This window comes from Aphelocoma coerulescens, chromosome 3, assembly GCF_041296385.1.
Source record: "Aphelocoma coerulescens isolate FSJ_1873_10779 chromosome 3, UR_Acoe_1.0, whole genome shotgun sequence".
In the NCBI taxonomy this organism is placed as follows: Eukaryota; Metazoa; Chordata; class Aves; order Passeriformes; family Corvidae; genus Aphelocoma; species Aphelocoma coerulescens.
This window is the reverse complement of record NC_091016.1, coordinates 120,603,902-120,630,494: the sequence shown is the minus strand read 5'-3', so window position 1 is coordinate 120,630,494 and position 26,593 is coordinate 120,603,902. Positions and strand designations below refer to the sequence as shown.

The following is a 26,593-nucleotide window of genomic DNA, read 5'->3' as shown; positions in this document are numbered from 1 at the left end:
AGGCTCATTTCAAAGGTCATGGTTAATTTGCATTGATCTTAAAGTAGTGCAAAGCTTGTGTGTGGTGATGTGCAAAGCTTGTGTGTGGTGATGCCATGATGCACCATAGCTGTGTATTCCCAGCTTGCACAGGCTGGGGGAGAAAAAAAGTACAATCAAACCTCACAATGTGCCAAGTATGAAAAGTAAGGAAAGGAGACCCTAAAAACTGCTGTCTGAAGTGACAGGCTTTGAACAAAAGCATGATGCTGGTTTTGATTTTAACTGGGACTCCATTCACTGAGAACAGAACTTGGCCCAATGTGAATATTTCCTTTGTCAAAATTAATGGTATTATTTAATATTGTTATTTATTTAACTATGCAAAAAATTCTATGCTGCTATTCATTATTGTTTCTTAATTTCTTTAAATACAACCAAATTAGTCTTCATAGTAGCCTTGTGAGAATTATCTCCACTATATACATGAGAAATAGAATCATAAAAAGACCATTTTCCCAAATGCAGTTTAATTGGAAAATGCTTCTTTTTTTTACCCTACTTTCTCTTTTCTCTTTCTAATGTTAGAGAGGAAAAGCAAAACATGAAGATTCTGGGGTTTAATAACATGATTTAGCATTTGGAATTAAGCTAATTTAAACCATCAGCTAATTTGACTAATTTGGAACAATCTATTTAGTTAGTCCCTTATACCATGCCCATTGATAAATATACCACAAAATTATTAAGCATTTACATAAAACCAAAGAAACATATGCTGTCATTAATTCAAAACAATCCTCACCATCCAAAGCCACTGCAACAGTTCTCTTATTAAACATTCCCATTCCCTTCTTTGGAGAAAACACTGGGAAAACTGAAAAAATTTTTTTTTTTTGAAATGCATGAAATTTTCACAGCAATACTTAAACCAGTTACATTCCATTCTGCATTGGAAGCAGAACTGAAACTTTTAGATGAAACTTTACTGATATATCATTTAAAAGCAGAAAATTCAATACTTTAGTTTGTGAACACAGGTTTTGAGAGTTTGGTTAAGACTGGAGGATGAAAGTCAAAGCGAAACTCAATGACTGGTAAAAAACTGTGCAAACATAGGCTGATGTTCTGTAATGTAAGTAGTAAAGTAGCAAACCCACAGTTTTTTAATATGACCTCCCAATGAATTTTCTCTTAAATAACCTCACCCATTGCATGGCAAAACAAACCAAGAAGTTGTTTTGGGGAGCCATGCTGAGGCATCCCAGCTCACCTTTGACAGAAGAAATGGTCCTGCATATCCTGGTCTCCTCTCTGCCCCCCCAGCACCCATTCCTACTACAGACCCTCCATGCCTTTATAAAAAATGAGGTACCATGACAATAGTTTTGATGGGAATTTCTTCTTTTTTAAGTGCTGAGATGAGGGGAAGGAGAGCAAAGAGAATCTACTGTATATGGGTTCATTACCATAAGCTTTACTGATAGTTTATCCTGTTTCCTAACGAAAGCAAAAAACCCCCACCATGTCTCTATTAAAAAGCCATCAGATTTGGTATCCTGGTGACACTTTAAAGAGCACATTATGTGGGAAAACAAAATAAACATTTACCCTGGCAAATGAAAGTGAATTTGGGTTTTGACATACTTGGCAGGAAGGTAGAATTATATTCATGTCAAGTATGCAGAAAAACTAATATAATATTTAAATATTTGCTTAAGTAATATAGAATTTAAAACAACACATTAGAATTAACATTTTTGTGAAATATTTTAAAGTTTTTTAGTATTGGACAAGCCATGAAAGTAATACCTTCAGCTGAAATTTCAGCCTTCTGCAGCCTTTGTTACACATTCCCTTCACTTGTAAGGTGGGAAAGAGTCCTCATCTTCCACTGACAAGTCTTTATTTGTATTTCCAAGACAAAGGCAGTTCTTGTGCTGATGGTTTAAACTGATAATGAATATATGCAGCTTTCCAAAGAAACAACCCTGGAGAACCTGAATCTTACAAATATTGATATAATGAGCTAATGTTAACACTACCTCAGCTAAACCCTACAGCAGAATTCTATCGTTCCATATATGCATGCAATTATTTTAAACATCCTTTAATTTGCAACAAGATTTGATTCAGTGAAGAAGACAGACCTTCATATCCCTCAGACAGTACCTGAATGACAATGACCTCCAAAATTCTCAAGTATATTGAATAATGTAGTACTACTTAATAAATTGAGCTGGATGTGGGTGTTATAGTTCCAAAAGTAAGGATTTTGATGTAGTGTCTAAATATACATATATTGGACTTTCCTTTTTCTAAATCTAAATTCGTATTAGCTGCACATACCCACAAAAAGAACTTTTACCAGTATATCACAACTATAAGTAATTATGAAATTTCAGGTAGAACATTCTGATTTACTTAGAGTATTTAAAAATATTTATTTATGATTCTGCAATTTGTTCTATTCCATTTATTTATTCTATCTATGACTCCATGATTTAAGAAAAAGCTTTGCCTAATTTTAACTCATTTGGAGACATATGCACAATTAGAAGATATCTTGAAACATTTCTAAATTGCCGTAATAATATGATAATAATTCAAAGCAACAACACCAGTCTTCAGTGTAATTGTACACTGTAGGATTACATAAATTTAGATCACTTTAAAATAATTCATTTAAATGTAACCTGATTTGTAAATTTAATTATGAGCTGTTAAACTAACTGCTGGGATTTTCAGTTTTTCTAAATCAGCATGGCATCTCTGAGCCCCATCACAGGAGAGAAGTCACTGTTTTATTTCTAATTATCAATTAAAAGTGACTTTATAAAGAGTATTCAGACTGTCAGATTAAAAAAAAAAGGCAAATTTGGGGAAATTTTGTTTCCATCGTCCTAATTTGCAGTATCTGATACACTGTTTCTTATGCTGCACTAATAATGGCTCTTGAACATAATATTCATTTAACCAGTCTATTACATAAATAAACATCAGGACACAATGCCCTGCATACATTCTTAAAATTGTTTACAGTGAAAAGAATCCCTTCCAAAGGAGTTAGCACCTTTCAATGCAGCATGCAAAATATTTAGTCAATTCCAGAAGGGAATACCATATAGAAAGAATTTTTTTTTTTTGTTCTACTTTTATGCTACAGTTGATCTTTAAAAGGTAGAAAGCTTTGAATTCAAGAACTTTGCAAGAGTTTCTCCTGAGAAAAAAGCCTTGGCTTTAACTCCTGCTCAAAATCAGCTACAGAAATATCAAATATTTGCCATAGTTAAGATTGATATTCCTGTTGCTGGCTATTGCAAGCTTTGTAAATGTAATGTGAAAATGAAAATTATTTAATTGTTGAAATGTCAAAACCTGTTCACATTTCTGGAGATTTCTCACATTCTATTTAGATTTTCCTGGAGGTTTAGGCTGACTGAAATGAAGGATTAGGGAGTTTTAGGGAGGTGGAGGGGTTCCAAAGTGAATCAAAGATCTATTAAAAAAAGAAAACCTTAAAAAGTCGCATAGCCCTACTCAGAAGAATGGAAAAAATGTTTTCAGCTCAAAATATTACATTTAAGAATTTAACATCATTGGGATGCAAAGAACAGTATCTTTAATACCAAGTTTCTGAGGCATAGGTTGGAAGGTTGAAGTGTATTTAGAATTAAAGGTGTAGCAACACGAACAGGCACGGTCTAGTATCAATTACTTAACTGTGCTCTTAGAAGTTGCTATAGACTCTCACGCCATCACACATCCTGGAGAAAAATTACTTTTCATTGGTGGTATCTTGGATTTCTCGGGGTTTCTGAGTTTTTCTGATATTTTTAGAGTGAAATTTAGCATTTCTCAAAGATGCTAATGCCTCTGCAGCATTTTTGTCTCTCTTAAACACAGCTCAGGGTACCAAGGCTGGCAAGGCACAAGAGCCACCTCCCCAGTGCATTCCTCGAAACACTGGAACCAGAAATCACATCTCCAGCCTTGAGGTATGTCGAGAGTTAACTCCCCTTTTAAGAAGGGTGTGATTAGTAGCTGGAAATCTGCCTGACTTTAGTACATCTGAGGATGCCATTACAATTTTCAGATATAAAATAATTAGCTGATGATATGAGCTGACAGCTAATACATCTACAATAAACACAAAAAAAATTATTTCCAAGCGGATGTAGGGAACGTGTTCCGTTTCCAGACTGTTTGATATGGTCTGTGTAAGGAGCGAGGGCTCGATACCAGATGCTGGATGTTCTACAAGCTTATTCTGCAGATGTCTGCAGCCTGAGAAAATCAACAGTGCTTTGAATAACACTCCCAGTAAAAGCATCTTCTTGTCAGAGTCGCTGTATGATATAGGATATGGATCCCACACAAGTGGATGAACTGATTTTAAATAATACCATCTGACAATGGGAGAAAAAACACTCAGTAGGTCTGACAAAGTCCTGGAAAGGCTGTTAGCCTTGGGAAATAAAATCCAGCCCTCTGACAGAGACTACCCGTCCTCCTTTCGTTTGATCAAATGGAAAGCCAAATTTAATGATTGCTTCCGAAGTTCCGGAGGCAAAGTTTCAACAGCACTTAAATGCTGCTACCAAGGAGTCCCTGTCCCTGCCCCTCACATGTGCCACTCAAAAGCAGAGTGTGGAGAAGATGTTAAGGAATTATCTGAGAATAAAATATACGTATCAGTAGATTTTTTTGTATGACCACTTTGCATTGCTTTCTTGCCATTGCTCTTGTAGAAATGTCTTTTAGCACACCAGGAGTGCAGCACACATGATACAGACACCAAAGAAGATACTGTGTCCTTCCTTACACCAGAGAAATGACAAAACCCTGCCACTACCTGCATCAAAAAGTTAAAAGAGCTACATCTGAATGCATAAACACACACGTTCATCTGTGGCCCCCTAATTGACCAAGATCTTCCTGAATTCGCATAAATTATTACCCAAAATTTCCTCTTTATGCAAGCTCAGTGTTTTTGCTAGTGGTAGTATTACAGTCTAGTCCTCTGTCAAAATTTAGGTCCAGTTCTAGATGTACTTTGTCAAGCCAAAGTGGCAGCAATGACTAACTTTTGTCGTGTTTTAAAGTTATTTTAATGCAAATCCCAGATTATTAGAAGACTTGAATGCTGATTACAAGAATGTCTGTAAGAATAAACTCTGCACAGGCATTCCATAAGGACTTTATGTAAGGTAACTATCTGAAAATGAGAACTGCTACTGTTTTTCCCGATTATCCAAATTAGAAGAACCTTTTCTGACTCATTTAATAAAAGTGTATACCTGACTAGGTATCCTCAGTTTTTACAAAGATGGGAGAATAGAAAGAAAGAAGAGAGGAGACAAAACTGAAAGTTTGAGGGGCTAAAGATCCAAATGGAATCATGCTGCTCTGGGTTGAGTGAATAAACTATGGCAGCATGTTACCTGTGCTGTTCTGTAGGAACGTTGTGGGTCCTTTTTCTGGCAGATTGGGAGTGGATGCCTCTCCCATTTTGCTCCATTCAGAGCTTAACTGTATTTTACCATTTCAACAGACACTTAGGATGCTTAAATCTTGCTGCTCCTGGTTCTTTTGCTGCAGCAGATGTGTGAAGCTCCCCCAAGTGCAATTTTGTACAGCAGCCAGATCATATTCTTACGGAAGAATACAGCAAGCAACACTATTGATAAAATAAACCACAGCAACTGAGACAAAATGAAAGACAGAAAACCCTGTTCCTTATGTACATAAAACATCTATTCCAGGAAATACCAGCAGCTACAGATTACAGAAAGTGCAGAAGCTGGAAAGTCCAATTATATGCTACCTAGATTTTTAAACAGTTTTCAGAAATCTGAGATGGTTTATCATCTATTTGCTTTATAAAACCTCTTCTATTTCTACCCCACCTGCCGTTTGAATATCTGAAATGGGAAACTTCAGTGCAGGATCACAGGATGGTAGAATAATTTACACCAGAAAAGTTTTAGGGCTTTCCAGAGATCTCTAGTTTGCTCAAAAGAGGTTTAGTTAGATCAAGTGGTTCAGCACTTTGACCAACCAAGTCTGGAATACCTCCAAAGATGGAGACTTCCTCAGCCTCTCTGACCAACCAGTTTCAATCTTTGATCAGAACTGATTTTTTCCTATTAGGCATCAGTTCAAATTCTGTCCTTTACCATGCACATCCAAGAAGGGTCTGGCTCCACTTCCTCCTGTCATTACTTGCAATGAAATTTCCCTTTTACCTCCTCTTTTTCAGGCTGAGCAAGCTTTTGCCTCTCAGTCTTTCACCATATGTACCCCCGATATTTCTTGGTGACCCTCTGCTTCAGTATTTCAAAGTTCTTCTTGTGCTTGGGAGCACAAAATTGGCCACAGATTCCAAATGTGGTTTCACAAGTGCCAGATAATGGGGAATCATTGTTTCCCTTGACCTGCTGGTAACCCCTGCTGACACAGCCCAGCACGTGGCTGCCCCATAAGCTATTCCCTTGCATGGGGTTACGGCATCCACATTTACTACTGCTGACCTTCGTGTCAGCCCATTTCTCCAGCCTGTCAACAAGGTCCTTGTGAATGCCAGGCCTGCTTTCCACACATTTCACTGCTCTGGATCATGACTCAGTATTTATTTGCCATGCTATGAATTACTGCTTTTATTTAGTTTATAAGATCCAGCAGCTAATCATGTCTGAGTTTAATGCATAAAGAGAATCACAGAATGGTTTGGGTTGAAAGGAAACTTTAAGATCATCTGGTTCCAACCCCCTGCCATGGGCAGAGACATCATCCACTAGACCAGGTGGCTCAGAGCAGCATCCAACCTGGCCTTGGACACTGCCAGAGATGGGGACAACTTCTCTGGGCCACCTGTGCCAATGTATGACCACCTTCACAGTAAAGAACTTTTTTTCCCCATATCGAATCTTAACCTCCCCTCTGTCAGTTTATGCTTCAAGAAAATGCAGTACAAGGGGAGGTAACTACTCTGGTTCTGAAATGTCTTGTGCTCGCTTTAGTTCCTTCCTGTTAGTTTGTATGGAAAGCTGAGGAAAGTAAAATCACATTAACCTGCATACCGAGTATTCTTCATTGAACTTGTGTTCTTATTCTTACTCTCAGTACTAAAATCACATCCCCTATAAAAAAAATCTGCCATAGGACCTTATTTTAGGGATAGTTAGCCAGGTTACAAGTCTAGCTTGTAGTTACAAGTCCTATCAGAATGAGCTTTAAAACAAAAAATGCTGGTACTTCTCATTCCCTAGGAAACAATGTGTTTACTATTGGATTACCATAGTGACCTTCACCTTAGCAACAGATCCTTTAACCTTCCTGATGAGATCTGAACCCGAGTGTGAATGTAGGTGGGAAGGTTTGGTCTCTCGTGGCTTTGCAAATGTGAACAAAAAATGACAACATTTGACCTTAGTAACTGGGTAATAGGTAATCAAATCTTGTGAAATGCTGGATTTTGGTCTGGAATTTACTCAGAGGAAGATGACAATATGAAGACAGAGACTACTGAGCAAATCAAGTGATTCTCCTTTTTTTGCTTAAGTGCCTATAACAAAGGTTCATTAAATCCTCTTTGAATTCAATCAAATACTAAGGGTCACAAAACACTATGTAATTTCAATCAAATATCATGAGCAATATAGCCCAGGAACCAAACTGACCTCTTTACTTCTGAGGAAAAAAACCACACTAGTCCTGCCTAATCCTGTGGTCAGATGGAAAAACAAAAAACAAAATGCCACACCAAAAATAAAAGCAGAAAAAGAAGAATTAAATATAAAAATGGAGGAAAGAAGAATTAAATATGCAAAAGGAGGGACAGAACAAATCTCTGTTTTGCCCAGGTTCCAACAGTAGCAAGGCATGATCAGTATAACTTGAAGGCAATAATGATATTTATGATAATTATTTTCCTCAATAGTTATACAGCACCCAGTGATATGTGGCTCAAGCACTTCTTTAACCAAATACAACATCTTTGTATTCAATAACCCTCTATAGATTTTTCTCCCCTTTAAGTGGTGCAATTCAATAGATCTGAGCTCATTTTGGCTATGTTTAGCTGGAGTGCAGCCTGAAAACTACTTCCAATGCTCCTCTATGTTGTCTGTGTGCTGCAGACTGGCTGGAGAGGCTATGATGACACACAGCTTGCTCAGTCTGCTATTAGAGGGCAAATGCCAGTTTGAAAGGAAAGGATTCTCAGTCATTTTGTAGGAGGTATTTGCAGGGCTAACCCATGGGCCTGACTCAAACCAGGTTTTATTCCTGGCTGGAGTCTAATACTGAGAAAGTCAGTGCTATTCCCTTAGTGAATAAACAGAGTAAAGAGAGGGAAAAGGGCTTCTCTGCTATACCTGTGGTGTCTGGAAATAGCAGATAAATGAACTTTCAGATAAATGAGCCTTGCACTGCCTTAGGCTGAGGGGCTTGCATCAGCCTCCTATGGATGAAGCAGAAAAATATCCTTTCCTTAATATTGGCTTGCGACTGTTCTCCCCTCTTTGTTAAACACAGGACCTTGCCTGTTACACCTCAGACCCCTCTTTTCTGCAGCAGCTGAAACAGAAGAACACCCTCAACTCCCCTCTATTACATGCCATAGAGAGCCTTCATCTATTGTCTTCATTTGTTAGAACATATTATTTTCTTCCACAGAAAGCATTTTGTGATTTAAATCTTTAAATGGAAGGAAAGGAAAATTCAGGAGCACACTGAAGCTTGGTCACACGGTGGCTGAGAACCCAAGATGCTCCTGCCTACAGAGTTTTCCAGGTGGGAGTGAGAGAAGCAAGTGGTTGTGAAGATTTCTTCCCAAAATAAGGGGTCTCTGTGCCAAGATTCAGTCTCACTCTTCACAACAGTGTCAGAAAATCTCTTCCTTGCAACAAATAAGAAGTGGGAATATTACAGAGTAATACTGTGCTTGAAATTCTTACATCATTTTAACTTGTGTTACAGCTCCATGGGTTTTTGAGTTTTGTGAATCCTGTGCAAAACAGCCTTGAAAATGGTTTTATGCTAGTGATGAATTCCTTCTGAAAAATTTAAGATGACAGAACTCTTCTCAGTGTCGACCTGCTTAACATTTTACTGTAAGAAATAAAAAGTTGTTATTTTTTCTTCATTCAGAAAGGACTCCAATACTAGGCTTAGTGGAGCTTATAAGATAGCAATTTGCTACATAAAGGTTCAAAGATCTGAAAAAAAACCCAACTTCCTCCTCGAAGTATCTGAGTTACATCCTGTCTTGTAGACAAGATTTGCATTATTGCATCTCTACACAACCCCAAAAATACAAATCGCTATCAGCACAAATTTGTTTAATTACTTTAAATTACAACTGGAGTTTCAATAATCTTCTACCAATGGGAGCTTTGTCAGACTTCAGCATCAATCCTTGTTCCCAATTCTCCAAAGTTTACATAAAAAATAACTCTGTTGAGAGTACCAATACAGTGTGATTAGTATATCTAACACGTTAAACACACCAAAATACACTCAGAAGAAGAATGTTTTGTTAGTCTTGTATTTAGCTCCTAATCACATGCTCCATGAAAATACTGTTTATAAGCATGTGCATCTACATTTAATCACAGATATAAATAATATATATATAGTTTCCTTCCAAAATTTAAGTTAAAACACAATCACTTGGGTGCCAAAAATACAACAGCCCTGAATCTTCCTCTTCCTCAGAGAAAGAAAACAGTGGCAAAAAAAATACTCAAAGAACCAAAAGACAGAAAAGCAAATTACACCTTTCCCTCCCAGCAAAGCTGCCTAAATTTGCAGTATGAGCAACATTCACTAAAATGCTCAAAAACCCCAGGACTGAAGACCCAAACAAATAGGCCACTTTATGTAACCATAGCAAGCAACCCCAATGTGAGAAAAAGCCAACAATATTAGATTTAGCAGCGTAAAAAGTCTATTGATAGTGGCTGTAACAAGAAATGTTTTCCACTCAAGAGCTTTTTTGCATTCCAAAGAGAATGACACAACATTTACAGCCATATCTGTTTATTTTCTGTTTACTTTTAACCAATTCAACCATTGCCCAAGAGAAACAGTGCTTTCCCACTATCCCAAACATTTCCAAACAATCTGTAATCAGAGAAATCATTAGTACCAGTAGGCTTCTTTTTATACCAAATAATGCTTACAAATACTTTGATGCCAAGACAGCAAATTTAGAGTTGAGTTGCTACCAGTTGTGCTCTCTTTGCACTCACCTGGAAACACTGGGTGGACTGATGCAGTGGAATTAATTCCTTCTATATTTGCACTCCTAACTTCCATTTTGCAGTATTGAAAAAAAAAAGACCCAATGCCTAGAGAATAAAGGGTTTTATGGTAATTAATGTTTCATCTAAGTTCTTTTTAATCTTGGCATCTATGTATATCACAAGCAAGCACACAAGGAGCTGGTGTGACCTTAAATTCTATTATATATCATCATTACAGGTTTTTTTTTGTATCATCAAGGCCCCAGAGCACACACAGATCTTGAGTCTCCAAAGAGAACCACTCCAGAGGTACTGGAAGTACTTTTCTTAACATCTGATGAACTACACTTAAAAGTAACTTAGATGTTTCTAGGAATAAAAATAAAAAAATAAAAAAAACCCAACATTTTTTTTCCTCTGATCTAGAAATGAACTTGTCCCTGGATTGTTTCTCTCTCACTTCTGAGTACAGAAGCCAGCCTAAGTTACTGGATGTTTAAACTTTTAGGCAGGTACCACTAAGTGAAATTCAGCCCATCTTGTGGAAGTGATGAACTGAGCTCTCAAAACAGTTTAAGGGGGTAGGAAAATGAGATCCTGGTCTTGTTTTCATTACTGTACCAGGAATCTCATGTCCTTGGGCAAGAACTTTCCCATTCCTCTCTGCATACATTACTTAGCCACTATAAATCCCTTTTCTACTCTTACTTGGCCAGGACTCACAGGTGAGGATGATATTTAGGTTTACATTTAGGGCTGCAATTATTTAGTCCACAAAGAATGTAAGATTTAAGGGGTTTAATGGTATGGCTTGTCTTTCCATGTCCTGCCACTGGCATTCCTTTGGCTGTATTTGACAATGTTTGGTAAAGAACAGCACAAAAACCCCACAGGGATTACACTACCAAATCTTCCCCAAAGATGCATTCTTTCATAAGGTGCAGCTGTTAAAATGAAAGAAAGTTTAAGGTTAATAAACTGTGATTCTAAAAATTACTAATTTATTAGATTTGGGCACAATATTGTGAGATAACAGAAGCCAGCACTCAACTAAATCAAAAGATTCTGTCCCAAAATATAGATTCTGTCATTAGGAGTCTGATATCAGCAAGGAAGTAAAAAATAATTCTTTGAGAAGAAAAATAGGCATATCATCAAAATTAGAGAGCAAAAGAGACATGCACTGAGAATCAATGCTTAGCAAAAGAAAATTTCTTGGTTTGTCTTGAGCGTGCAGTTTCTATTAAGTGAGTGTTGTCTCCACTTTCCATATGGGCTTTAAATAAAATTTCAGCTTGTTACTGATACACCCTGCAGGAACACCCTAAAGAGTAATGACCTCCCCTGCCCCCCCACACTTACACTGGCATAATTTTGGCCAGTGAAATGAGCACAGTGGTACTAAAAGATCTCAGAGCTCTTCCTAAATCACTTCCTGCTTATTTTCTCTCTACATCTTTTCCAAATTAGTACAATGAATTTGAGTACTTCAACACCATCTTTCAGATCCATCCTGAACAGAAGAGCTCACAGTTGTTTACTTCTGATTTGTGCCCTCCAATTTTCACTCTCTCAATTAAAGGACCCCAAGCCCATGCCCTGTGTCCAAGGGCGATTACCACAGAGCAACCTCTGTCTGCTAATGCTCTCCTAAGAGAGTGGCCACATCTGAACCATGTGGTGGGGAGAGCTCCTGGCCTCTGCTGGCTCCCAGGAAGTCACAGTCATAGAATATTTTGGGTTGGAAGGGAGCTTTAAAGACCACTTAGTCCCTCTGCCCTGCAGTGAACAGGGACATTTTCCAGCAGATCAGATTGCTCTGTCCAGCCTCACACTGAATGTTTCTGGGCAACCTGTGCCAGTGCCTCACCACCCTCATTACAAAAAACTTCTTCCTTTTGTCTAATCTAAATCAACCCTCCTTTAATTTAAAGCCATTCCCCCTTGTCCTGGCACTCCCAAAGTCCCTCTCCAGCTCTCCTGAAGCCCCTTTAGGCACAAGAAGGGGCTCTAAGGTCTCCCTGGAGCCTTCTCTTCTCCAGGCTGGACACCCCCAGCTCTCCCAGCCTGACTCCACAGGAAAGGTGCTCCAGCCCTCTGAGCATCTTCATGGTCTCCTCTGGAATTGCTCCAACAGGTCCTTGTTCTCCTGTGTTGAGGACCCCAGAGCTGGACGTTGTTTGGGACAACGTGACCTGGCTCAGGTCAAAGTGTGGTCACTCAAAAGCTGATGATGATACTCCAGCAGGAAGGAATCTTCTTGGTCACTGTCTAGTTTAATAACATATCCCAAGTCCACCTTATTTATAACTGAAACAGAGTGAACTCCCAGAGCACGATTCCTTGTACCCCAAGGAGCAGTTTGGTGTGTTCAGGGGTCTTGTGCAAATACAAATTAATTGTGTCTCAACAAAGACAAAATTAAACAGGAGTAATTAAAAAAAAACATGTAAAAAAATATATAGTTTTTTTACACTACATTTTCCACTTCATTGCAATCTACTGTATTTTGCACAGGGCCCATTGCATTGCTGTGAGCTTTAGAGATTTCCCACTAAGACAAGAATACTGGTGAGCAGCACTAAAAAAAGACATCCACGATGAACTTCCTTGAACAAAAATAGGTATCTGTCATTTTTAAATACCTAATGCAATTCATAGGACAATAGACCTTAAATCATAGAATCATAGAATCACAGGATAGTTTGTATTAGAAGGGACCTTAAAGACCTAGTTTCAACCCCACAGCAAAAGAACCAGAAAGTAGAAATTAAACTTAGTTTTTACCATTTTGCTGGCTTCAAGCCTGCTTTAAGGTAGTCTATTCTTGTAGGGAAGTTATTTTCCCTCCACTGTTTATTCAAACTTGCAATGTACTATGAAAGCATTATGGTAGCTACTGCAACTGAATTATTGCCATATAACATGTGAGTGTTGGAAATATATCCCTAAACTAGCAGTCAGAGTGACAGATGAATGGTGTTTCTCCTAATCCTATGGGAACAGAAGTGTAACAGAGCACTCACAGCGTGATGCTCTATGCATTCCTTTGTGTGCCAGTCCAGACTTCTCATGGGAAGACTTTTTCTTGGTGGGGGGGGGGGGCATTAAAGCTTTAAAACAAATTATTAAAAATGGATATTTACAGAATGAGAGAGAAGCCAGCTTTGCAATGATGTTGACTGAAGTTTTTAAATAGCTACACTTGATTTAATGACTTGACATGGAGAATGTGATGGTGGTTCTCACAGAAAAAAAAAGCAGAAGTGGAGTTACCACTCAAAAAATCACAGCCAAACCTGCAATTGGTTTAACTATGGTCAGGAGCCTAAGAGGTTCAGAGAAGCAACATAAGGACATAAGCACCCAAAACTCCATCTCTACTCAAACCACAAAATAAGGAAAAATTAAAAGATTTTAAATGAACAGGGGCCTTTTTGCCACACCAATTCAGCCATACCTCACAGGAATACCACCTCTCCTCTCTACATGATTTTTAAGAGATGGAGGAAAGCTAAATTGCCATCCTCTTGCAGGGTGTCAGTTATTGTGGATTCTGTCATACAACAGGCAAAGGAAGGGAAATCAAATTCCAGAGTACCACCAGCTCTGGATATTCCACAGCCCAACATGTGCAATAAAAAGAGTGTGGGCAGACTGCTATTGCATTTGTTATTCTCAAGAGACTGACACACATTATGAAGACAAGTTCTATGATCCATCTCTCCCTCACATGCACAGTTCAGTTACATCCAGGAATGAGAATCATTTATTCCATCTATAAATGCTCTTACTCTGAGGAGCAGTGTTTCACTGGTGCTCCACTGCTGTCTCCTGAGAGCAGGATAGGAACTGTTATGAAGTAAGACAGAGGTGCTGTTCCAGTTTTTATCTTGTTTTGATTTTGCTAATACAGTTGGCTGGTTTGCCACCACTTAATGTTATTATTTACAGTTTTTATAAAAAGTCATAACAGTGTATTGATAGTACAACCATGTGTTATGACAAAGTAGTGTGAATTTTTTCTGAATTTCTGCCTTGTATTTGAAGAGTACTCCACCCTGGACCAATGTCCCTTTGCACATTGCTGGTCTTACTGTTCCAGAGACAGTCCCTTTGCTTCAAATTAAAACCATGGGATACATCAGTAAATTCTATAGACAATCGTAGAAGAGTATCCTTTCCTTTTAATATGACAGTGTTGGTGGGTGTATTTCAGTCAAAGAAGTGTAGAATTGTTTGTTCCCCTTTGGTAATGTCCCAAAGTGCCCCAGAGCTTTCCTGACTTCTCCATGGTGCAGATATGGAATGGACCTCACAGCACTGCAGGCAATCACAGGAAGGCTTAGCTTTAATTTTATGAAATGCTTTAAAAGGAATGAGTATAAAAAATATTTGCATTTTGTATCATAACTGAAACCATACTGCTAAACAATCACATCCTGTTTAGCCCATAATGACATCAGAAATATATGTTTATCATCTACTCTGGACAGCTCAGCATGATTTTGGCCCAAGGCAAAGTGAAACTGAAATTTACAGTTGTCCAAACCAAGATAACCACACATTTCTGAGGTAATTGATACCTAAAAGGATACCTAAAATGCCTTTAGATTGCAGTTCATGATTTAAGTACACTAATTCCTTAAAAAACCCTGTTAAAATGTCTATTGGATTTCCTCCAGAATTTAGTGTGGATTAAACAATCTACTGAAGAAAGAAAATGTGATACAGGAGATTAGCCCATCCACTAACAACTCTTCCTTTAGGAATGGATCACATTTCCTACTGTCTTTGATTCCTTTCCACCCACCTCAAAGTGACAACAACATCCCAAACAAAACAAAGTTAAAAATATGTTAAACATTTTGAGTAGCATGTTTCAAGCAGTCTTTCATGTTTTGTCATTAGAGACTAATAAGAAAGAAAATAGATAATACTGGCTTCATACCTGTATATAGTTCATGAATGTATTCTAAAATAAGATCTTGATTTTTTTTTTTTTTAACATGGAAACAGATCAAGAGTTCACAAAATGTAGTAAACTCAAGCAATAGAGAGAAGAATCACTTTTTATATATAACAGACACACACACTAGAGTTCATGAATTACAGTCTAGTGATAAAAACCAAAACATATAGTCAGATGAAAGGCAAATATTTGATTACAGACACACATTTCTTGACAGACAAACACAGATTCAGATTTGCCATTGTTTACAACAGAGAACTTCATACTTCTACCAACTTGTGTAGTTCTTTAGACCAGAAAAATACTATACTGGAAGAACAGAAGAGACTGCAAAGTCAAGCACATAATCCATTCATTCAGAAGAATGCTGTTATCTATTTCTGTGTGTACAAGCTCAAAGGATTTGCCTGACTTTATGCAAAGCTTAACATTTAGCATAAATAAATAAGAGGTTGAAGAAAAGAAACCACCAGTTTCCAAAATACAAACAGTGGTTGGGTACAACTGCTCAATGACACAAGTTCTCAGCTGGGGGGAAATGGGACCTATTTCTAACCAAATTCTTAGAGAGAAGTGGTTCCTCATTAGGTTTTGATTTCTTCCCATTACAGGGCAGAAAGGAGCAGAAAGCAGATTGGGAATGCTGCAGTTCTGAAAAGAGGTTCCATTAAGGAGAAAGAAAGTAGAATTACAACTAGAACAGGATAAAAAATCCATTATTTCTTAGAATTTTCCTTGAAATACTGAAAGTAAAATGAAGCCCTAATAGCCAAATATTAAATAAAGAAGTATTACCAAACACATGAGCCACCTCAGCATTGAAAGGAAACTCAAACCAAAGCCCTCAGCTTCCAGCACTGAAAGGGTATAGAAATCACTCTACAAATATCAAATTTGACAACAGTCATGTCCACTCTGCAGATGTCTAAAAATGGATGGAACCTGGATCATATACATGGCCGGAATCGTGAGTGTGCTCCCAGCAGTGTTTTTCCCTTGACATCTCATTGCCAACAGAAGACATGAGGAAGAACTGAGCAACTGAGCACAAGGAGTAGCCAAGGACTGTTCTCTGCGTTCACTGTGGACCAGATTACCAAAAAACAGGGCAGTCTTGCCCACCCACAGAAAATTTAGCCAAAAACACAGACTTCCATGCAAACACAGATACACTGCTTCTTGATCTCACCTAGCTTTATGAGAGTGATGTGGCACTGCATTCTGTAATGTAGACAGAATTTTTCATAAATGCATAGACCAGAAAATAGGACTCAAAAGGATAGAGAGAATAGTTTATACTCAAGCATGTTTGCACAGAATATTTTAATTTGATCTGTAAGCTGTGTTATATCAAGAGTACTCAAATGCTGTTGAAACTATTTGCTAAGGAGATAAATAATGAAAAAGGAAAATACTGTTATGAATAATGTGCATGGAATGTTTATAAATAGAATTTTCTTTCTATAGGAAGGAAATACAAATACACAGCAGACAGAAAGATCCATAACTACCCTTCTGTAATCTTCCTTCTCAGCATGTGTCTTTAGATATTAGGAAACATTTGAAGGAATAGCAAAAATATGGAAATAGGATTTCTTTAGACCATCTGGGCAAAAGAAAAAACATGCAACAATGATTTAATATGCAGCATGAAAAAGGCATCAGACCAGCATGATGTATGAAATGTTTCACAGTTTTCTCTGCTGGGTATCAGTAAAAGAAAGGAATTACCTCCATCCTCTCCTGCTTGACATCATCAATCTCGTCATCTTCAAACATGGCCAAGAGCTCTCCAGTCTGGTCAATGGAGTTGAGAAAGTCTTGGGCCAGCTTCTGCCGCTTGTTGGTGTTATTGCTGTTGAATTTGTCTTCACAAAGACAAGCAAAGAACAACAAACTTAACTTATTTGGCTTCTCCAAACATCAGTTGATGTCTCTCAGAGTGACATGTTTTAGAATCAGCACTGAGCAGAAAAGGCCTGTTCTTATTGTCCCCCTCACACAAACTGTGCTACCTGAACAAGCTGATGTCACTGCTCTGCTGCAATAATAGCAAAACATCATCTTTAGTATTTTTTAGTATATGCAAGTAGTTTTTCGTAGTCTAGAGAAAACTAATCTGCTGCCCATATATCATTACTTCTCACCAAACAATCCACAGTGGACACAGCTGTAGAGGAAACAACCCCTCTTTGTCAGGAAGAACTTGAATCATAGAGCAGAATGTATTGAGGATATGTTCTTCCCTGAACACATGCAGAACATCCTCATTACCTACAGCCTCACACAAACCCTAACATGAGCATTAAGATGCATTCCAGAGGTGATGGACCACTGCTCTGCAGTAAAACCTGGAGAATGTTGGAAAGATGATCTCTGTTGTTCTAAACAGCAGAGCAGTTATAAAGGCATTAAATTCACAGAGGAAAATTAATGGCTTTAACTAGCAAAGCCCACTAGAAAACACATTTTTTAATTCCAGGATAAACTCTGTTTAGGAAGCATTTCATGAGCATCTAAAAAGCTTAGGAAAATCGTTTATTTGCTTTAAGTAATGACACAAGCTGAAGTATTAAAACCCCAAAGCTGTCAGGTAAGAACCTGTACTGCCAGATTGCTTACACACACGAAACATGAAAATAAAATGCGACAGGCAAATTAAATCTCAAATGAGCTGACAAAAACTTATTCACAGCTTGATGAAGTCAAAGCAAGAATCACAATGTTTACCTAGCATCAGTGTGGATGCTCAGAGGAACCAAACACAAAGAATTCATTGTATGGGAAAAAAATAATAAAAGGCTCTGAGAAAGGAAATAAGTTAAATACAAAAATTGTGTATGGACATTTCTAGATGTTATAACAGTATGGTAAGGTTTAGATTTGCTATGATAAGTATTAACTTTTAACAAGGAAATGTTAGTTCTAATATCAATATAAACCAACAAAACTTTAAACCAGGAAATTATATGGCATAAATTAATATATTTTAATTCAAAGAGCTTTTCCTTTAAATGCATTGGTTAAAAAATCTGTCACTTCCTCATGGAATGCAGAAACAAAAGTGTTTTCCATTATTTAAACTACAGATTCAAAGTATAAAAAGTTAAACCACACTGGAAAAAACCACCCAAGTCATATATTAGTGCTCAGTGACTTCAGATTATAAGGGTTTTTTTTTTTTTAAAAACTATGTCAAAACCTTCTGATAATAATTTAATAAATGTCCATTCAATTGCAGGTGGTGCATTTAAAATACAGATGCTGAAATCAATAAGCCCTTTAATCAGCACCAGTTTCTTCAACAGAGCTCTGACATTAAACAGTCTTACTGTTCATCTGGATGGTAGAAGCAAATATTCACAATATTTCAAATTGAAAAGCAGAGATTTTCAACAAAATTCCTTTAAGGAGATTATTTTTGTGTCTCTATCTGTCAAGAAAGACATTAACACTTTGCATTGAATTGTTCAGCACTTTTGCAAGACATCAAGCCTCTCCCAAATTAAGTAATTTCTTTTTTTTCTACCTTCGAGGAGATCATCTTCTTCTATTCCTTTGACAATTTTAGATTTGTAGTCTCGAAAAAACATGTATTTAAGAAGCCTTCGAAGCTTCTTCTACGAGAAAAAGAACACATTTATATTAATGACTATTACATAGTTATTTCTTATTTAATAAATTTTGTAACACACAAACATACAAACGTGTAACACATTACTCAGTAAATAGAACTTTTAATATATTTGTAATTTTAAATTCTGCAGGAAATCCGTATCAAATATTTATTTGAGCTCCTTGGTACTTTGCTGTGAGACAGAAATGAGTTTCACTTTCAGAAAGCAGAAATTCATCAATTGGACTTCTTTCGGGCACTCCAAAATGTTTGCTTAATTTGGAAACTGCCTAGAAATGCACATTTTGATGAACTTTGACTCTATATTAATTGCTGTTTAGAGTACAGCCTTACGGCTCATATCAGATAAAGAAACTGCAATTTATTTTCACATTTTTAGTGGGGTTTAATTTTGAAATGGTTTTGGTCATTAGCTTTCACCTTTAAAATGAGGAAAGGAAAACAAAGAATAAAGAAAATGGTGAGAGAAAGAGGAAAAGTAAGGAAGAAAAGGAGATAAAGGAAGAATAAATAATGTAATTAAAAACAGCGAACCGTTTTTTAATGATTTTTAAATTTGAGGAGAGAAAATTAATTTTTTTCCCTTGTTGACCTGCTCTATTTACTATCCAGAGAAAACAAGGCCAGTCCTAAATTTGGAGATTGTTGTGGGATAAAGCACAGGAAAAATACTAGAAAATAAAATAAAGAGGATTTACAGACAGTCTAAATTACAAAACTGTAACGGCGACACTGTCAAATGTCACATCCACACTCTTCATAACCAGGGGGAAATCAGAATGATTGAGTTTTAATTAAAGGGATATAAAAGATAGGGATCAATATTTATATCTTATTAAGAAATTGTTTTGAGCTCCAAGGTCCATTATCCACCCTAGAGCTTTGTGGAAAAAGAAATCAATCGATAATTGAAGCAACAGGGAAAAACCAAATATTATTTCAGATATTATAGAATGATTATAATGTGCTCGATCAAGTACAATTGCAGAGCAGCTATACTTTTAAATAAAGCTATTCATGATGATGGATTCCTTTACATAGGTTAAGAAAGCCCTTGAAGACATAACAAGCAGCTGACTACATTAAATAAGAAATTTCTGGCTAATTACTGTACCTTATCTTTGCGCATTAAGAACAGGAGATCTTCAGCTGAGATGACTCGGGCTCCTCTCATCTGAGAAACTTCAGCTGCTTGCTGCAACTAAAATAAATGAATAAATTAGGATGGCTTTTTCAGTGTTAAAAACTTTATTCACTGGGGTTTGTTTTAAATAAATTCAGCTAATATTTTGCATGGTCATCCACAGCAAAATACAAGCTGTGCACTAAAACACAAGCTGGGACTCTCAAAGGTGTCACTCACTCAACTCTTGCTCGCCAAGAAGTGAATAACAATTTTATGAAAAGCCTGAAAGACCTTTGACAAATCTCAAGCAAAAGCTTTTTTGTTTATATTTAAAATGATTGCTTTTAAAAAGTCCTACAGCCTTTTTTTTTTTTTTTTTTTTCTCTTAGCACAGAAAATGAACATATAATTCTCTCAGGCAATGTAAAAATGCCAAATTCTTGCCATAGCACTTTATCTGCAACTGTGGAAGGGTGGCCGATCCCTCTCCCAATTTTTTAGAATAACAAATATTAATTTTAAACAGCTTACCTAAGTATTTTTTGAAAGAAACTCTACCCTTACTTGACTTAGCATTAGTACAAACCAGACTCACATGAAGAACTTTTTTAGGCATGCTCTTATTTCATCTGGGAGAAAGAAAATTAACTGATAGGAACACAGACTCTATTAATGAAGGAATTGAAAAACATTATTGAGCAGACCAGGCCATTCAGCTGTGAAAGTGATAAAGATGGGATTAAGCAAGGAATGACACAAAAATTGGTAAGAGGTGGCCAAAGGAGTGTGAAGTAATGGACTGCCCTCACATTCATTGTGACAGTGCCTCCAAAGGCCACAAAAGCCTCAAATTGTACTGTAAAGACCAAAAATCTCTTTGTAAGGCACTAAGTACATCATCTTTCAGTAGGTGCATGAAATTGGGGTATTTTATAAACAAATGGATCACACAAAACCAGAACAGGGTTAGAAACCTTGTAGCCTGGGTTATCTGCACAGCTGGTACTTATCAAAGTGCTGTGCTAATGAGGCTCAACCCAAATGCACAAAAGGAGTCAATGGGATTTTCTCCTTTCACTTCATGAGCCTTTCGTTCAGGCATCAGGTGATCATGGAATCATAGAATGGGTTGGAAGGAAATTTTAAAGGTCATATAGTCCAATCCCCTGTAATGAGCAGGAACCTTCAACTAGACCAGGTTGCTCAGAGCCCCATCCAGTCTGACCTTTAATTTTTCCAGGAATGGGGATTCCACCACCTCTGTGGACAATCAGTTTGAGTGTAAAACATAATGCTATATTGACTGAGATAGAAGGGATGCTTCACAGCATGGAATGCACTTTACCCTCTAAATTAAAAAACATCGTCCAAAAAGCAAGATTTAATTTTTAAGGCTTTTTGCCCTTAGCCTAGTTAACTCTCTGATGGAAAACTGACAGTGAGCACAGCACAAAAGTTATCAAAAGAAGAGAAACCTTCAAAAATTCTTGATATTAAAATTCATACACACCTGTAACATGATCAATAAACAGCAATTTAACTTATGCTTGAATATCTTTATATTCTTCTTTAGAAATGCATTAATGCACCTGAAAATAATTTAAAGAAATCCTATCCTTCATACTCACACCAGCAATGGTTTCACTCAGTATCACTGGCTGAATAAGTATATTATTAATCTGAGCTCCCATGCTGCTATGACTTGAAATAGGCCTATTCAGAAGTTAAAAAGATCAACAAAAACAGTAGCTGTTTCTAATATCCAAAGAAGGGGAAGGGGAGGGGGGGGGAATTTTCATTTTGGCAAGTGTTCAGTGGGCAAAAGATTCAGTCCATAAATCATAATACTGGACTGCATTAATTTTTTTCCACACTAATCACATGCACACAAAACGTTAACTGTATCTCGTATGCACAATACAAAACATCTGCATGAAGAGGTTCGGATTTTCCCCTTGGAACCCTCTCTTGGCCCTTGCAGTCACTGAGACCAGAGAGATTTCAGGAATTCAGAAGTCACAGTAACATAATCTCACTTGAAAAATGTAAGAATGTGAAAAACGATAGCTCTATTTTTTGGCATGAGCAAAACTGTTTCTTATTCTGATTAGTTTGAGGGCACACAAGCTACTTATGTTTCTAACATAAAATATAAAGAGTTGGATAAAAAAAAAAATTTACCAAGAACGAGCCAATATCCCTCTCTGGTGTAAATCCATTGCAGTTAATGGATTTATGCCAAGGCTGATTTTGGCCCCACTGAGCTTAAAAGTGTTAGAAAACCTGACCTTAGCATGGTGATAACACAACACAGCTTTCCCAAATATCATGTAAAACAATGGCAGAAATATCCAAAGGGAAAGCACGCTCTAGTTCCTGAACATTCATAAGGATGATCTCTTGGCCCCTTCCAATCCAAACCATTCCATGACTGTCTAAGACATAAAGTTCAGCTACGTTAATTTCTGTATGTAGCTGAAATACATTTTTCTTACAAATGATAAACACGTGATAATGACATTTATAGCAAAGATTGTGTGTGAGCTGCTTGCAGGCGCCTTGCGATGAACGAAGGGAGAGCAAAGGCCAAATTCACGTCCCATTTGCATCTAAGTAAATCCTGAATAACACTGTTTACTTTAATGGAGCTATTCTGGGCTAAACACGAGATCAAAATCTGGAATAATATCCTCAGTTTCTACCAAAACAATGAAAACTTTATTCTCGTATTGCCTCGACTTCTGCATCTATTTTATTTTAAGGAACGGACACACAGCATTTAATTTCTTTGGCTTAAAGAAAGCAAAGTACGAAAATAATTACTTCCTGTACAGTTATAAAATATGGATTATTTATCCAAACAGACCATAATGAGTTCTACATTGGTACACATATTTACCTGGGAAACCGGGGTATGCTCAGGTAAATATGTATCCAAGCAATTAAATAAAAATTACGTCCCACACAGCCGAGGCTGGGGGGAAGATGTATTTATAGTTTAACACACACATAATTGACTCATTCAAACCACAACGTGAGTGCTTTGCTATAATTAGTATTATAACAAACTGTCTTATTTGACTGTCCCAGAGTTGCCATTAATATGCAATAAGCCCTGATTCCATAATTTCCAGAGCTGAAGGCCTTGTTGAGTCATTATGTGATGAAGGGGGATTTCAGGAAGCTGTGCCACAGAACCGATCCATCTCCAAGCACCCGGAGCATTTGTCATTCCAGAGAAGCCCTTCTCAGCTGCACAGCCCTGAAGCCAGGAGGTGCCTCACCCCTGGCTGCAGTGCGAGCACGGGGGTGTTTCACTCGGGAAGGAGCACTGCCCGTGACTCCAAACGATGGGTGGGATATAAATGCTGCAGGAACTTTTCATATATGAGGTTACCACATGGCAACAGAGCGGTTATGGCAAGAATTTCCCACCATCTCCCTTCTCCAAGCCTCAGCACCAGTCACAGAATTTGGGGCTGCAGTGTTCCAACATACTCACTTGTCTTCTCCTAATTTTTTTTAGTTTTGAAGTTGTTAAGTCCACGTTACATAATATTTTGTTTGGGATGATACTGAAGAACAGCAAACAATCCAAATTACTCAGCTTTTTTAAGAAAAACAGGCTAAACTCCCTAATACCAGCAAACAATATTTGAGACCTCAGAGTTTGAATATATTTTTTTATTACAGCAGAATTATGAACCCCTAAAAGTGAAGTTTAAATAACGGAAGTGTTGAAATGATTTTAACTATAGGAGCGCAAATAGTTCTGTTAATAATTAGGAGTTTATGAAAAATAAGTGTATTTTACAATTTTTCCCATTACAAAGAAGGTAGTATATATAGTAACTGTATTTTAAAGCTTAAGAAGAAATGGCTGGGGAATAATATTTTAAAATGTAATCACGGGTTTAATGACTTTATGAAGTTAACTTTCTTGGCAGGATGAACTGAAGTATGTTAACAGTCACCTTACGGCTATTTTCTTTTTGCAACTTCTGCAAATTATAGATTTGTTGAAAGGAGTATTCATTCTCCTGTGACAGAAGCACAGTTACTTCAATGGGACTGTCTGCTTTTTGCTTTCTTCCATAATTATTTTTTCTTCCACTACCTCCAAAGTCAACAATCACCGATACTTCTTCTACAAAACCGTCTTGATGGACAAACAGACAAAAAGCTGGAAAACAAACATACTGTGTTGTGACATAATCCTTCCAGTTAAACTGCAGGACAGAGTTGGAGTGGTGATGTTTGCATGCCTTGGAACTGCTGGGAGCCAAGAATAATGCTGCAGGAGCTACGATTTTGTTTCCATTATACAAGAAAATTAGATCATATTTCACCTGGGTGAATTTTTTTTCAGAGGCAGGAAGGTTGTTTTGTTATTAAATATGCATTAAAGTGCCCTATTTTCTCACCTTTTCTAGGTAAAAACCACGTAACTATAAAATTACCAAATAATATTCTGAAATAAGAGAACATCCTGTAAATACATTGCAAACAGAGCATCTCAATACTTTTATGAAGGCAACTAAATAGAAGAGGTTTTCACTTCAACCTTTCCATGTAGTATCTCACATGCTAATGCTAACACCTGAACTTCTCATTCTAACACACACAGAGGGAAAACACTGAATTTGTTTCCACAAGTCAGCACAGGGATGTGCTTTATGCACTTAGCACATCCTGGGGAGATAATTACATTATGGAGTCCATTAGAGCACTGACAGGTAATGATTCGAGATCACTGCACAAGGGTTAACCAGACTGACTGAATCATCACAAGCTGTCTAAACCAGAAAATGTCCATCTGCAGGTTAAAAGACAATCAATTTTCTTCTTATTAGGTATTTAGTTTCAAATGTAAGTATTTTTTTACTGAAGACCATTTAATATAACACCATTTGATTATGTGTGACCTCAAGAAGATGAAGCTCTGTGTCACATTTTGAGGCTTTAGAAAAATCATGGAATCATAGAACTGTTTAGGTTGGAAAACACCTTTAAGATCATCAAGTCCAACCACTCCCTCAGCACTGCAAGGCCACCACTAAACCATGTCCCCAAGGGCCACATCCACACATCTGTTAAATCCCTCCAGGGACAGTCACTCCACCACTTCCCTGTGCAGCCCGTACCAATGTTTGACCACTCTTTCACTGAAGAAATTTTTCCCTAATATCCAATCTAAACCTACTTTGGCACAATTTGAGGCCATTTCCTCTTGTCCTATCGCTTGCTATGTGGGAGAAGAGATCAATCCCCACCTGGCTTCAACCTCCTTTCAGGGAGCTGTAGAGTCTGATAAGAGGTCTTATCTTATGCTTAACTTACAGTGAATCTCAGTCCATACAGATCATGAGAATAAGAAAATATGAGTTCATACCCCACAGTCCCTGGCATTTACTGAGAGCTTGTTTTCAAGGACATAATTTACTATATTTGTCCCTTCATGAAAACCTTACTCTCAAGTCCCTGAAGCAAGATCAACTGCTTCACCTCACCTTCTCCTGATTTCCAGCTCAGGCAGCCCAGAGATCTGGAGTCTGCAGCCAGATCCTTGTAGCTGAAGAATTACCTCAAAAACATCTTTGGCAATAAGCAGGTTACACAAGGACTCCCTCCCTCCACAGGCATAAAGAACACATTTACAGGTCCAATACTCAATTGTTTCAATGTCAGGGGCAACAAGCAGATGATACAAAATTAAGAACACCGAATGTTCCAGTCACGGGAGAAAACAGCCCTTCCTTCAGCTGCCTTCAGACTGAAATTGGGTGAAAGTCAGCCCCAGGAGCTCCAAAAAACAGCCCCACACCTCAGCCTGCATGGTTTTTACCACACCACTGCTATCCACGAGCCCTAGAGATCACTATGATGAAATGAATAAATTTTCTTAATATTGCCATCTGTTAAAGTGAGCATTTAATATAAATCTAGACATCAGCATCTCTCTTCATTGGACTCACACCTCACGTATTTCTTCAGATCATAGAAAAGGTCAGAGGGTTTTCTTAGTTTGTTCTTTACGTTTTTAGCAACATATTCAGCACAATCAGAGTAGAAAAAATGCAACAAAAGAAGGTACACACTCACAGGGAGAAAAACAGCAAAGGCAGAACATGGATAGCTTGTTTGAGTTGATGTTTTTCATGTTATGAACAAGATCTTTCTAAAAATACAAAAGAAAAAAAAGGAAAAAATCAGAAGTATGTACAGAGCCTTTAGAAAACTACATGGAGTCAGCCTGTGTAATGGAATGGATCAACAGGAAAATGCACCATGTTCCTGGGTTCTGTTACTTTCTGCATCTATTGGAGAGAGAACGATTCCTTCAAAATTATATTAAAGAGTTTGCTAAGGAAAAAAGAATCTAAGTAAATCGTGAAAGTAATACCTCTATTTTGCAAAAGATGAGCTTGAATCAAAGTATATTTTTCTAAATCTCTTCTTTATAAATAATTTAAGCTTAACTTCTTAAATTACAGCTTGTTTTTCCATTTTCTGTCACACAGGGAAAAGGATTTAATGCATTTATGAACAATAACTACATTTCAACTTAAGCTTCAGGCATGACTTTTTCCTATTTTTCCTTCTTCCAATTCAAATTCCAAACTCAACAT

General features: G+C 37.3%; 1 protein-coding gene across 8 annotated transcripts in view; it reads right to left on the bottom strand.

Annotated features, from left to right (window-relative positions):
- Positions 1 to 26,593, bottom strand: part of SUPT3H (SPT3 homolog, SAGA and STAGA complex component) — a 254,792-nt gene that overhangs the window by 64,701 nt on the left and 163,498 nt on the right. For 7 of the 8 annotated variants that reach the window (XM_069011770.1, XM_069011769.1, XM_069011766.1 and 4 more), the window contains 3 exons: positions 19,953 to 20,039; positions 18,731 to 18,821; positions 16,933 to 17,069 (listed from right to left, as the gene is read on the bottom strand). In XM_069011770.1, the coding sequence (XP_068867871.1) occupies positions 16,933 to 17,069; positions 18,731 to 18,821; positions 19,953 to 20,039 (315 nt within the window). Of the gene's footprint in view, positions 1 to 16,932; positions 17,070 to 18,730; positions 18,822 to 19,952; positions 20,040 to 26,066; positions 26,143 to 26,593 lie in introns of all 8 variants that reach the window. The other variant, XM_069011773.1, reaches the window with a different exon arrangement.